The sequence below is a fragment of the Dromiciops gliroides genome, chromosome 1, assembly GCF_019393635.1.
Source record: "Dromiciops gliroides isolate mDroGli1 chromosome 1, mDroGli1.pri, whole genome shotgun sequence".
NCBI lineage: Eukaryota > Metazoa > Chordata > Mammalia > Microbiotheria > Microbiotheriidae > Dromiciops > Dromiciops gliroides.
Genome location: NC_057861.1, coordinates 358375421 through 358389825, shown reverse-complemented (window position 1 = coordinate 358389825; position 14405 = coordinate 358375421). Strand labels below are relative to the sequence as shown.

Sequence of the window (14405 nt, the reverse complement as noted above, 5' to 3'; positions counted from 1 at the left end):
TAAGGCAGATGACAAAAATAATAAAGCAATTAATAATTAAAAAACACACACACCACAATTTCAACAACCAAAGCAAAGAAAGCCCTTTCTCTTGGAATTGTCCTTAGGAATCCTAAAGATTTTTCCCAGACTATTCATAATTGATTATTTTCAAAATCTTGAGGGCACAGGAGAAAATACAATAATATTTCTGTAAAACTCTAGTTCAACAGGTCACTTACTTCTGAGTAAGCAAGAGTGATATGTTCATATATTCCTTGGTGATGGTGAATTGCGTCTTCTAAATCCTGCAGCTCAGAAGGAAGTTCTACCTCGCCGCAGGCTTTGCACCATGAATCTACATTGCTCATGTACTAGGAAATAAAAACAAAAACAAAACCCAACAATAATTACCTTTATCCATAATAACTTAAACTAGGTAGAAACATGAATTTTGAAAGCAATTTATAAGAGCAATTAAGAGAGTATCTCTGAATTAATAATTGCTTAAAATTCAATCTAAATGGTTAATACATTTTAAGAAGTGATTGCAAATTAATGGAAAAGTCCTACTCTGAAAACATGTTCCTTACTCTACTATATTCTTGGGTGCCTGGAGCAGAGCTCCACTAGCTATCATCAACCTCCTCTAAAATCAGGACTCCAAAACATCTCCACTTCCTAAAGCTCTTTCATCTCTATTCCCCTCCTGCTAGATTTAAGGACTAATTGAAAAACAACAGCAAATAATCCATTTACCTAACATTAGCAAGGATGTCCTGCCCATTTTTTCTACCCATTGCAAAAGCAAATGAGCAGAAGGACTAAAATTCAACCACTGAGGAGAGTGAACTTCTCAACTGAGGATGTGGAATCTGGGAGAGAGATAAGGGCATAAGGAAGCAGTGAAATCATTGGGGTCCTAAGCTAATTTGCATGCAAACCAGAACAGTCCTAGCTATACCAAATAGCTTAGAGAATATCAGCTTCTAGCAGTTGAAAGTCATTCCAATCTCTCTTTAGTTCCTCCCCACCTTATTTCCCCATTGTTAATCACACAGCTGATAAATCACTGCCAAATTTCTTATGGGACTGCCTATTAGAATCTATGACAGTTAAGTGTCTAAGGCACACAATCACTCACACACACACACACACACACACACACACACACACACACAGCAGAAGGCCCAATTAAGAAACTAATTCAATTAAGCTAAACAGATATAAACATTTTTTCTCTTTGTTTTAAATTCTTTTATATCCTTTCCACTAAGACATTTTCCTAAATATCAGGAAAAGCAAAGGATGGCTGGTTATTAGGAATGAATGAATGAAACATTTACTATAAGCCCTTATCATGTGAAAAGCACTGTGCTAATATATTTACCAGGTAGCACAGAGGATAGAATTTTGGGCCTGGAGTCAAGAACACTTATCTTCCTGAGTTCAAATCTCACCTCAGATACTTACTAGTTGTGTGACTCCTTGGCAAGTCATTTAATCCTGTTTGCCTCAGTTTCCTCATCTGTAAAATGAGCTTGAGAAGGAACAAACCACTCCAGTTGCTTTGCCAAGAAAACCCCAAATAGGGTCATGAAGAGTCACACAGGACTAAAATGACTAAACATCAACAATAATATATTTGTCAATCAGGAAATTTACTAGATACCTTTCAAAATGTAAAATAAATAATCTATTTTTTTCACCATGAATCTATACTGCTCCTGTACTAGAAAGCTGTCCCTCTATGCCTGGAATGCCCTTCCTCCTCATCTCCACCTCCTGGAGTCCCAACTAAAATCTCACCTACAGGAAGCCTTTCCCAATCTTTCTTAATTCGAATGCTGTCCCTTTTAGGATTATTTGCTCTTTTACTTGTACATGCTTTTGTTTGTTCATGGTTATTTGTATGTTGTTCTCCCACCTCTCTATATGATTTTTAGCTACTTGAGGGAAGAGTCTATCTTTTGTCTTTCTGTCTAACTCTAGTGCTTGGCACAATGCCTAATACATAGTAGGTCCTTAATAAATGCTTAGTGACTGACTGGCAAAGTAATTTTCCCCTCTGAAGTGCAGGTCTCAGTATGTCACCTGTCCCTCTTCCCCCAATTCAATAAAATCTAAGGGCTCCATTACCTCTCTGATCTTTGGCATTTAAAGCTCTTCATAACCCAGACCCTTCCTGATTTTCCAGTTTTCTTACACATTTACTCCCTCTACACACTGTATAGGCCATAATTACTTGTTTTTCTTTTTCTTTTTATCTTTCTTTCTTTCTTTTTTTTGAGGGGCAATGAGGTTTATGTGACTTGCCCAGGGTCACACAGCTAGTAAGTGTCAAATGTCTGAGGTCGGATTTGAACTCAAGTGCTCCAGAATCCAGGGCCAGTGCTCTATCCACTGCGCCACCTAGCTGCCCCCCGATTACTTTTTTTCCCCCAATGAGTCATATATACTAAAAAAACGTAGTCTGGGGATCAGCTGGGTGAAAAGTTGAATGGCTCAGTGTAGTAGTTTACTGAAATGCTTTGAGAGATTTAGTGTACATACGGGGCAATTTCATGTGAAAAAATGAGTCATAAATTCTAAACTATGTTAAAGTCTACCATATGATCTCTTTTTTTTCTTTTTTTTTTTTTGGTGAGGCAATTGGGCTTAAGTGACTTGCCCAGGGTCTCACAGCTAGTGTCTGAGGCCAGATTTGAACTCAGGTCCTTCTGAATCCAGGGCCAGTGCTCTATCCACTGAGCCACCTAGCTGCCCCCTATCATATGATCTCAAAAAATGAACATCCTTCAGGAAAAAGTGGGTTTTCTGGGGTATATGGTGAGCACAATAAGGATTTATTTATTTATTTGCTTGCTTGCTTATTTATTTATTTCCAGGGCAGTGGGGGCTAAGTAACTTGCCCAGGGTCACACAGCTATTAAGTGTCAAGTGTCTGAGGCTGTATTTGAACTCAGGTACTCCTGAATCCAGGGCCAGTGCTTTGTCCACTGCGCCACCTAGCTGCCCCCAGGATTTATTTTTTAGACTACATTTGAACACAAGATGGAGAGGTCAGCTTTGCAAAACTGGAGAAGAATAATAAAGGAATATTGATAAATAAATACATAGAAAGCAGTAAAAAGGAGCTTTAATGATTAATTAGCAGGCTTATTATTACAAGCAATTATTTTTCAATTCTTCATCTGTTAGAAGACTGAGGGCCACCAAGCTGTAAAGCACCCTATGTTCTATTCTGCCTCACTTAGTACCCACAGCTACATTCTTCATAGCTAGTTAGTTCTACTCCCACCCAGTCCTACCTTATGACATAACTTATGCTTAGCACATATGATTGGTTTCACTTTGATGAAATGAAATGAGGACAGACTCTCCCTAATATGTGGCAAAGTAAGTTCCCCTCAAGATGATAAAAGCCATATCTCTCTGCACCATTTTAAGTGGACAAGACAACAGAATATTGTTCAAACTGAACTCATAAATAGGATCTTGGGATATACACTCTGTTTCTTTACTGTTATTTCTACTTTTCCTTTACCCTTGGTAGGGGAAAAAAGTATTCTCCATTTTAGTCTTTTTCAGAATATAATGTTTAGTTTTGAGAACCACAGTATAGGTAGAACATTGATAAGTTAGAGAATATCTTTTTTGTTGTTCAATCATTTCAGATGTGTCTGACTCTTGGTGACTCAATTAGGAGTTATCTTGGCAAAGATATTGGGGAATTTTGCCATTTCCTTTTCCAGCTCATTGTATAGATGAGGAAAATGAGGCAAATGGAGTTAAATGATTTGCCCAGTGACACACAGCTAGTGTCTGAGGCTGGACTTGAACTCAGGAAGATGCATATTTCTCAGGAAGATGCATATTTCTGAATCCAGGCCCCACACTCTATTCACTGAACCACCTAGCTGCCAAGAGAATAATGAGAAGAGGGTAATCAGAATGGGAAGTGCTTCTACTTGATTCCATATGAAGATCTACCTCAGATTAAAGAACTGGAGATATTATTATGGAGACATAATTGTAGGGAGAAGGGTGGCCGTAACAGTTATCTTCAAGCATTTGAAGGGCTCAGACATATGTTTGAGCATATAAGAAAGAACGAAAGAGAAATGGGTGGCATTGTGATGAGGTACCTTTGTGTGTCTTCTCATGGAGTTTCTTTTCTCAGGCATGGGTTGGATTAGCTATCTAATGAAGCCCCTACCACCTCAAATGCCAAGACTGTGTCATCCTCCATCCCATCCTACTCACCCCTTATATCCAATCAAATCTTGTCCTTTCCATTTCCACTTTGCTCACAAATGCCCCCTTTTCTCCACTCACAAAATGACCACCTTGTCCAGGCTTTCTTCCCCTCTTGCTTGGACAATTGCAATAGCCTCCTAACTTTCACCCTGTCTTAAGAGTCTCCCCTCTCTAACGCATCATCTATACAACTGTCAATGTTATTTTCCTAATGAGCCAATCTGACTATTTCAACCTTTAACTCAATATAAACTCATGATTTCGCTATTACATCTAGGACGAAATATAAAGTCTTCCATTGAGCATTTGAAGCACTTCACAATGTGGCCTCTTTCCAACTTTCCCATTCTTCTTATGCCTGACTCCCTTCCACATACCCTCTGGTGTCGCCACATTACTGAACTTCCCATTTCTCATACATGGTGACCCATCTCTATCTTTTTGCCATTGCACCAGCTGCCCCCCATACCTGGAATAACTTTTTTATCTCCTCCATATGACATCCCTAGTTTCTTCCAATACTCAGGCCAAGCACCAGCTTCTGCAAGGGGTCTTTTCTGGTCCTCTTACCTGGTAACGTCTATCCCTTTAAAGTTATCATCAGGGGGGCAGCTAGGTGGCGCAGTGGATAGAGCACCAGCCCTGGAGTCAGGAGTACAAATCTGGCCTCAGACACTTAACACTTACTAGCTGTGTGACCCTGGGCAAGTCACTTAACCCCAATTGCCTCACTAAAAAAAAAAAAAAAAGTTATCATCAGGGCAGCTAGGTGGTGCAGTGGATAAAGCACCAGTCCTGGAGTCAAGAAGACCTGAGTTCAAATCCTCAGACACTTTACACTTACTAGCTATGTGACCCTGGGCAAGTCACTTAACCCTAATTGGCTCATTCAAAAAAAAAAGTTATGTATCTACTTTGTACGTATATTACATATACTATTTAAGTACATGTTGTTTCTCCTTTTAAAACATAAGCATCCTGAGTTTAGGGACTATTTTGTTTTTGTCCCTACCGCATGAAGTAAAATTCCTGGCAAAAAATAGGCACTTAACAAAGGCCCATTGATTGATTGCATAACAGAATCTCAGAAATGCAAGGAGTATCATACCCAGTACAATTTTATATGCCCTCTACAACATATCTAGCAAGTAATCAAAAATTAACAGCCTCTGACTTAAGGCTTCTGCCTCCCAAAGCACTCCATTTCACTCTGGCATAGCTCTAGCAATCAGGCAGGTTTTCCTTAAAACAAACAAACAAATAAACTTTAAATTTGCTTCTTTGCAACTTCCACACATGCTCCTAATTCTGTCCTCTAGGGCCAAGCCACCCTAATCCAATCACTTTTATATATGAGGGCCCATCAGATATTAAAAAAGAACTACTGTGTCTTCTGCTTTCAACTCACTCCCCCCATCTTCTCTTTTAAGATAAATATCCTGTTGCTTCATCTAATCTTCTTACCATACAACCTAGATGCCCTTATTGGTCATGCTTCAGCCTATCAATGTGGAACTCAGAACTGAAGTTGTCTGATGAGGACAGAAAACAGCAGATCCATCACTAGTACCTGAGGTGAGACACAATACTTTCTTAATGTAGTATAAGTTCATATAAGCTTTTACGGGCAGTTATGTCATACCGATAATCAGGAAAGAGCATGTTTGTGTCCTATATCTTCCCAATAAGATTTAATAACTTTGAAAAATTTAATTTTCTTCTTCTTTGGGCATGGACTGTTTTGTTTAGAGATTAGATAAGATAAAAGTTCACCAATTCTGTTGACATTTCATTTCATTTCATTTGTTTGTTTGTTTGTTTGTTTATTTTTGGTGAGGCAATTGGGGTTAAGTGACTTGCCCAGGGTCACATAGGTAGTAAGTGTCAAGTGTCTGAGGCTGGATTTGACCTCATGTCCTCCTGAATCCAGGGCCAGTGCTCTATTCCCTGTGCCACCTAGCTGCCCATCTGTTGACATTTAAAAAAACCAAAAACCAAAAACCCTAACTCTTAGTTTTGTTGAACATTTTTATACTTATTTTTTGTTTTTTTCATTTTATCTTTTCCTCTGATTGTTATAATGTTATTTTTTGTGCTTTTGCAAGGTTTGATTTGTTGATATTCTAATTTTTGAAATTCCATACTTAAATCGATTAATCTACTTTTTTCCATTTTCTTTTTGTTTTATTGTTGTTAATGTTTGGGGGGCAAGGAGGGTTTAGTGACTTGCCCAGGGTCACACAGCTAGTGCGTGTCAAGTGTCTGAGGCCAGATTTGAACTCAGCTCCTCCTGAATCCAGGGCCAATACTGTGTGGGTAAATTTTTATACCATTAAAAAAACTGAAGTGAACACAGATTAACCTTTCTAGTTTTTACTCACTATTACATGAAAACCTCCAATTTTTAAAAAAATCCTACTAAACCGGGGGCAGCTAGGTGGCGCCGTGGATAAAGCACCAGCCTTGGATTCAGGAGGACCTGAATTCAAATCTGGCCTCAGACACTTGACATGCACTAAGCTGTGTGACCCTGGGCAAGTCACTTAACCCTCACTGCCCTGCAAAAAAAACCCCCAAAACAAAAAACAAAACAAAACAAAAATCCTACTAAACCTATGCCATATTTAGCATATTTTCAAATCCACCAAGCAACTTATTCTGTCTGAACTCCTCAGGTTTATATAGATCACCTTAGATTGTGATTGGTTCCCACTCTTTGTGCTCCATTAAGTGACCATTACAAGCGAAGCAGCTTTGTTCTCTTTCTTTGTTTATTCTGCTGCTAAGCAGAAATAGCTGTACTTGTGAGGCTAGAGGATTCCCACTCACAGCTTTTTCATGCAAGCTGCTATGAGTTCTTCTGCGCTAAGTAATAGGCAATCTTCTTTCCAGCTTTTTACTTGGATTGTGATAACTGAGATCACTGCTAATTAGTTTCTTGTGCAACCTCATTTACTGGCTTGCTGAAACCCCATGCAAACTCAGCCCTTTATCTTACTTATATCGACTTCAGCAGTCTTCCACAAAGGATAATATCAAACTAGACTTCTGTCTTGGAAGTCAATCTGGGCAATGATGCCTCTTAAAGCTGGGCTTTTCCCCTTCCTTTCCCCCCGAATTATTCCTGAATAAGAAATCTGAAAACTTCTTAGCTAAAAGTAAATTGGCTAAGTTTACTCCTTACCACATTCATTACTAAGAGTTAGAGGCTTCTGAGGGTGACATTTTACATTTGAAAATAACTCAAATTTATCTTTATTAAAAAACTGCTTTACATACATCATTCTCCTTCAGACCTGAAAACATCTCAATAATGTAGGTATGTGACCATTTTACAGATTAGAACAGTGATCCCATAGTTCCTTGGGTAGGTAGATAGCTGAAAAATTAACCAAGAGTTTCTGTTTCTATATAATAAGTAGATCCACTTCACCATCCATGTATAAAGCCTGACTCATCTCCTCATCACATTCATTTATTGTTTTTAGTAACATGGACAAAGGAAATTGGAGGGGGTGGGAGAAGAGAATGTTTTTCTAAGCTTTTTTTAAAATTTAAATTTTTCCCCCAAAAAAGTTTTCTTTAAACCAGGTATATTTGCAAAAACCAGTAAACCACACACAAAACTCAATTTACGGTCACAATAAAGATATTCAAGAATAAGTTAGAAATGAAGCAATCTAGGGCAAACACCTCATGCAAATGCAATAAAACTAAGCTTACAACTATGTAGAGATTTAAGCTTACAAATTACTTCACATTAATCAATGAACCTTGAAATAACCCCATGAGGTACATGAAGCAGTCATTGTTCTTACTGACCCATTTTACAGAGGACAAAAATTAGGATCCCCAAAGTCACAGTTAATGAGTGGGGCAGGGTCAGGAATTGAACCCAGAGCTTCTGATCTGAATAATGTGCTTTTTACATTAACTCCCACAAAAAATTTTCAAGATGATTGTCTCTTATAACAGTGTGGTCTCACGACTTTATGTTTTGAGCTACAATTGGTGAAATAGAATATAAAACATGTATAGTTACAGTCTTTTGGTATATCCAAGCACTGACCTTCTCAGCCTTCTGGTGAAAGATAGAGGACATATCCAGCAAGGTGCTTCGTTCATCTAGGGCTGCAGCAAAAGCCTTCCACTCTTGCTCCAGCTGATTGGCAATCTGCTTAATCTGCTGAGAAGCATAATGGCCAGACTCTACCAAGCGATTTGCTACTGACATGATGCGGTTTATGTTTACATACACATTCTACAGAAGGGGGGAAAAATAGGATCCATTAGAATAGGACAAACAAAAGACACTTCTTTCTAAGAAATCCAGATGGTTCCCTGCCCCCCCTCCCCCAATCCAACCTACTCATCCAAGTATCAGATGTATAATAGGAGAATAACCTGGTTTACATTATTTTCTGTCTGGATTTCCACAGAATATTACCATTAATTTCTATATTTAAAACTGTAAAATGAAAGATCAGCTGGGCTGAAAAGCATAATTGTTAAGTAGAAAGCAATCATACACACACATATGTGCACATATAAATATAATATTACTCACTCTTTGGCCTTGAATACTGAACACCATCCAGATGGCAAGCCTACTGACAAGTAGTCCCACAGAGCTAAAGAAACCTGATGTTTCAGATTCTAACGAGAACCCAAAAACTGAAAATCTTTACTTAGCAACCAAAGGCTATTTGTTGTCACACAAGCCCTCCATTCTGGGCAAGCTTAAGATGCTTCATGGAGATGAGGAGAATGTGTGCTGAGAAAGAAAACTCTATTTTCTCCCAAGATACAAAATTGAGATAAGAAACAAAAATCCTTATTTGTTTTCTAATTTTCAGCTTATTATTTGAATTTCTGTCTTTGGGTTCAACTGGGTTTTTGTCAGAAAGTGAGATGAATGGGGAGGGCACAAAATTTTTAAAAAGTGCAAAAGTTGATAACTTTTTCGGGTCAAGGCCCCTTTGACAGGATGGTAGAACTGATGGACATCATATAATAAAATACATAGGATTACAAAGAAAACTAATTGTGCTTCAACAATAATTATGAAAAAAATCCCTACATGCCCAAGAACCCCCGATTATAAACATAAATTCTTAAAAATAAAAAAAAATACTAATACTAATTTTCTGCTGATGAACCACATGCCTATAAAGCATGGAACACCATAATCTCTGAAGAATTAAAAATGAAGGTGATCCAAGGCCAATGTAGAGAAGCATGGTGGGCTGCAACTTATTTCCAAAGATAACTTGCTTGCAAGAAGTAGAAGATATAATCATTCTTCTTGATTGAATGAATGCAAGTACCTTGAGGCAGTGACTGTGTCTTTTACTTTTGTCTTTGTATTCCCAGTACTAGCACTATGTTTCCTGTGCAGGAAGTAGGTGCTTAATAAATGTCTGATTAATTGAAAATCTGTCCCCCAAAATATGATCAGAAAATGAGGGGGTCCGGTGAGGTGGCAAGTATGAGGGAAAACAGATCCCAAAACTGAGGGAAGAAGCAACAAAAGCATGGAATGATAGAAAAACAGGGGACATCCTTCAAGGAGGATTCATAAGTGACATGAACAAGAATCACACAGGATAAAAAAGGGTAACAATCTGCAGGTTTAGAAGAGAATACCCACATTAGCAAAGATCATGAATATACTCAAGTATTTGAGTATATTTGTTTAATTTTTTAATAGTTTCCAGATCTGAACTAGACATATATCTAGAAAAACTCTTTTTTTTTTAAAGGGGGGCAAGGAGGGTTAAGTGACTTGCCCAGGGTCACACAGCTAGTAAGTGTCAAATGTCTGAGGCCTGACTTGAACTCTGGTACTCCTGAATCCAGAGCCAGTGCTTTATCCACTGCGCCACTTAGCTGCCCCAATGTCATTAACTCTTACTGTAAGGTAAATAAAATTAAGCCACCTGTGAAATAGTTCCACTACCTTTAAAATTCAATAAGGCAAATCTCTAAATGCTTAAGTCTCACAAATACCTTCTAATGGGGCCCTCTGCTTTGTTTATTTTGCATACTTTAAGTCAAGAGATAATAAAACTGTTCTTTACATTACTCTTCCATCAAAGGGCATGCCTACCAGGTGGTTTTGCAAAGTACAGAAACATTTCTCGAATTTTTAATGATGTAATGGTTTGGGCCAGCCCATATTATGTATTTGCTGAGTCCTATTCATAAGAATTGTTCATATTGACCTCCTGCTCTCCTTAATTCCATGGGTACCTTGCCATTTAGTATTTCATTTGATCACTTATTGTTTCCTATGTATTAATATCATCTTAAACAAATCACCTCCTTTAACATCTCTACTTATTATGTGTCTTAAGACTTAGCACAATATAAAGGACATAGGAAGACCCTCATAAATAACATAGGTTGACATAAACATGAATACGGTAGTTTAATTCAATTCCATTAACATTTATAAAGTGCTCCTATGTGTATAATGCTGCTATAAGACAAAAACGATGAAGACAAAATTGAAATAATCTCTGCTTTCACAAAGTTTATACACAATGATGCATAAAAAATGTTTACCCTGCCTAGCCTGGTGGCACATAGGCCTAGAGTCAGAAAGCCCTGAATTGAAATCTGACCTCAGATATGTACTAGCCATGTAATCCTGGGCAAGTCACTTAACCTCTGTCTCAGTTCCTCAAATAAAATGTGACAAGAATAGCACCTACTTCCCAAGCTGATGAGAGGATCAAATAAGATAATATTTTTAAAGTCCTTAGTGCAGTGCTGGCACAAAGCAAAGCTTTTGTTCCTTCTTCCCTCTCTCCCTTTCTCCTTCCCTCCTTTCTCTTTATTTTGTAAGTCTGACCAGTGCATTGATTCAAAGTTGGAAAGGACTATCATACTGTTTTATGCCTGTTATTGAAGCCTCAGTGCCCAGTAGTTTTGGGTAAATAATAGGTGTTTAATGCTTGTTGAATAATTGTCCCACCCTAGTCCCACCCACTCATTTTATAGATGAAGAAACTGAAGCCCAGTGAGGTTTAGTAAGTTGCCCTTAGTCACCCAGACCATATGTATCATGACCGAAAAATGAACTTGACTCCATACCCTGTGTCCTTTTCAGTGTGTCATGATGTCCTGCAGGACATAAAATGAGAACTGTTTTCATCTTTAAAGGAGGAAACTGTTATTGCATTCTTGGTATAAAGACGGGAAGGAAAAAAAAAAAAGCAAAGATTCTCTCTCTCTTTTTTTTTTAAGGGGGAGCACAGAGGCAGGATTGGGGGGGGAAGGGTACTTTGGCTATAATGAGGACTTACACCATGAGATGTTCCTTCCCAGTCACTCATATTTAGCAGTTTATACATTTTATTTTCCTTTGATTTTTAAAAACAATCTGGTTTGCAGAGGGAGGATTAGAGACAAGGTATTTTTCTTAAATTAAGAAAGAGCAGCATTCCTAGAGCTATCAGAGTGTTTGATAGGTAGATTAAATGTGCCTCCTGTGATTAGCTAAGGCAAAATACTTCTAGAAAGGCAATAGTCTGAGTTAGCATAATAGCAAGATGCTTTTCTAAGAAGTCTCTACAAGACTGAATGTTCCAAAAATTTATCTCAAATTTCCTTACCCAAGGGCCAATTTACATTCTGGTTCACAGTTAGTGACAGATTGTTTCTTTGTTTATAACAGAATAGACCCACACTGCAGAGTTGACCCAAATCTAGATCATCTAGGGATACTACAAGATAAAATAGACAATATCCTTCCCTCAAGCTCCACTGCACAACCTAGCTGCCCCCAGTTTCTATAAATATTAATAGAGTTCTAAATGCCTCAGAACAGGCCCTTAATCTCCAGAGAGATGGTCATACCTATTCATTTTTCTTTTCCCTGAGTTAAATGAAAGGGAATGCTCAAGAAGGTATGATTATATCTTACCTTCTTAGCTCTAAAACCTTCACTGGCTCCCCAAAGCCTACAGGATCAATTCACCTGCATTTATTGCATACACGAGATGCAATGTGCTATGATGCAGTGGTGTTTAAACTCAAACAGAAACAGGGGCCACTAAACTGTAAATAATGATCTCTGGTGGGCCACATATTGACTTAGAAAACCACATATTAACATGATCCAGGTTCTACAGTATTTTGACTTATTTTGTTAAATATTTCCAATTACATTTAATCTGGTTCCCTGAATGTAACATACTTCTGGTTTAGTGTGGAGTGCTGGATTTGCAGTCACGACACCTGGATTTGAATTTACTCAAACTCTCGGCAAGTCACTTAGCTTCTCAAAAACCCCCCATCTCATCATCTATAAAATTATGAACCCAATCTACTTGTGGGATTCTCCTGAAAGCTAAGCAGACATGAGAACATAAGAAAAAAAGACCCAGCATTTTCACTGTGCTGCCTTACAATCCTTGATAGGAACAAACTGTCAAAGAAAAGCATGATACTTACTCTGCATATTATTTCTTTGAATCCAATAATGTTCTTCAATAATATTGAGAAGAGGCATGGCTAAATGAAGAACTAATGGAAAGTTGGCCTCAGAGGCCTGAAGGCAGGCCAAATGAGCAGAAGAGGGAAACAAGTTTAATGCATGTATTTATCAAAGCTGGAACTTATGATAAGACTATAAGCAGCCTTAGGCTAGCTGTCAGCTCATCCCTTCTTGCCTTGGGCAGAATTTCTGGAAAGCCTCAGACAAAGAGGAAACCCCATCCATGAGGACTTTTTGAGAATAAAAGCAAAAAGGCCTGGAGGAGAGCCACTCTCTTCCAGGGCAAGAGGTTTAAACATTTTGCCAAAGCATCTACAATGGATTGTGGGGCTCAATATTGGGACATTATGCCATGTATAGATGGCACAGTGGCAGTTCCAATTCTTTCCTGACCCATAGTAGTCCCACTTGAGATAATCCAGACACCAAAGTGGCAAACCACAAACTGCTATGCTTCTCTGGGAAGGGCTGGCATGGCTAGACTCAGGCCTGCTAAGGCCCAGGGCAGCAGGGACATTGAGAGAATGGAGTGCTCTGAGTCGTAAGGGCCTCTTCTCAGCGCCTCTTCTCAGCCCTAATCCAACTGGCATCATTAGAGATTACTGACTGCCATGGCAAAACCTGGGCACTCTTAAATAAACATTATAAATGAGATAACACATCTGTCTTCCTCTTCCTAACTTTAATTATTTCCTAGAAAATAACAAGTGGTGTTAAATTCCATCCCTTAGAAGAAGAGAGGCTGGACAGGATACAAATTTAATCGACCAAAAGACCAGGCAACTTTCAGAATGTGGATCCAGGCACCCTGTTCTTTTCTGAAGTTTTCTCTTCTGGACCATTTAGCTTTATCCATCGTCAGCTCCATTGTTCAGTACAATGTAGTGTTTACTCAAATATTGCTTTTCCTAGGATAAGATACCCTTTTGCCTTCTCTAGGGCAGTCTGCCAAAGCAACGATATTTTCCATCTATCTGACTACAGAAAGGAACAATTCATGCAACATGTGAAGAGAGGTCATTATGTTTAGGGAGGAAAGTATTTGTCTCATTTACTCCTTTTATCTACAGATTCAATTCCCCATACCTACACCACAAATTCTGTCCTATTATTATTTTATTTTTGGTGGGGCAATGAGGGTTAAATGACTTGCTCAGGGTCACACAGCTAGTAAGTGTCAAGTGTCTGAGGCCGGATTTGAACTCAGGTCCTCCTGAATCCAGGGCCAGTGCTTTATCTACTGCATCACCAAGCTGCCCTCCCCCCCCCCCCCCCCGCACCATTTTTTAAAAAAGGGAGAAAGTCTTCCATCTTTAATGGGCACTGGCTGTCAGACCTTTGAAAACAAAGTGACCAAGCATAAATCTAACTTTCAAAATCCCAGGCAATTCTTTACAATGACCTCTGTGGATAAATATTATTCACAGGTAGTTTAAGTTAGTCTTAGGTAACAATTTTTATGGTAAAGGAAACATCAGAATTAAAAGGAACTTCATACTCAGAACCTGTTTTATATAAAGAAGGAAGCAAAGTAAAAGAAATACATATCTCTTTCACTTACAACACAGGATAATAGGTTTAGAGATGAAAGGATCTTAGAGGTCATTGAGTCCCAACCTCTCATTTTAGAGATTTAGAAACTGAGGCCCAAAGAGGGTAAGTG

General features: G+C 38.5%; 1 protein-coding gene across 1 annotated transcript in view; it reads right to left on the bottom strand.

Moving 5' to 3' along the window:
* The window catches only part of TRIO (trio Rho guanine nucleotide exchange factor), a 274256-nt gene that overhangs the window by 256509 nt on the left and 3342 nt on the right, over positions 1–14405 (bottom strand). Inside the window, exons 3-4 of the mRNA XM_043979301.1 lie at positions 8309–8500; positions 222–353 (exon numbers count right to left, since the gene is read on the bottom strand). Of these exons, the coding sequence (XP_043835236.1) occupies positions 222–353; positions 8309–8500 (324 nt within the window). The remainder of the gene's footprint in view (positions 1–221; positions 354–8308; positions 8501–14405) is intronic.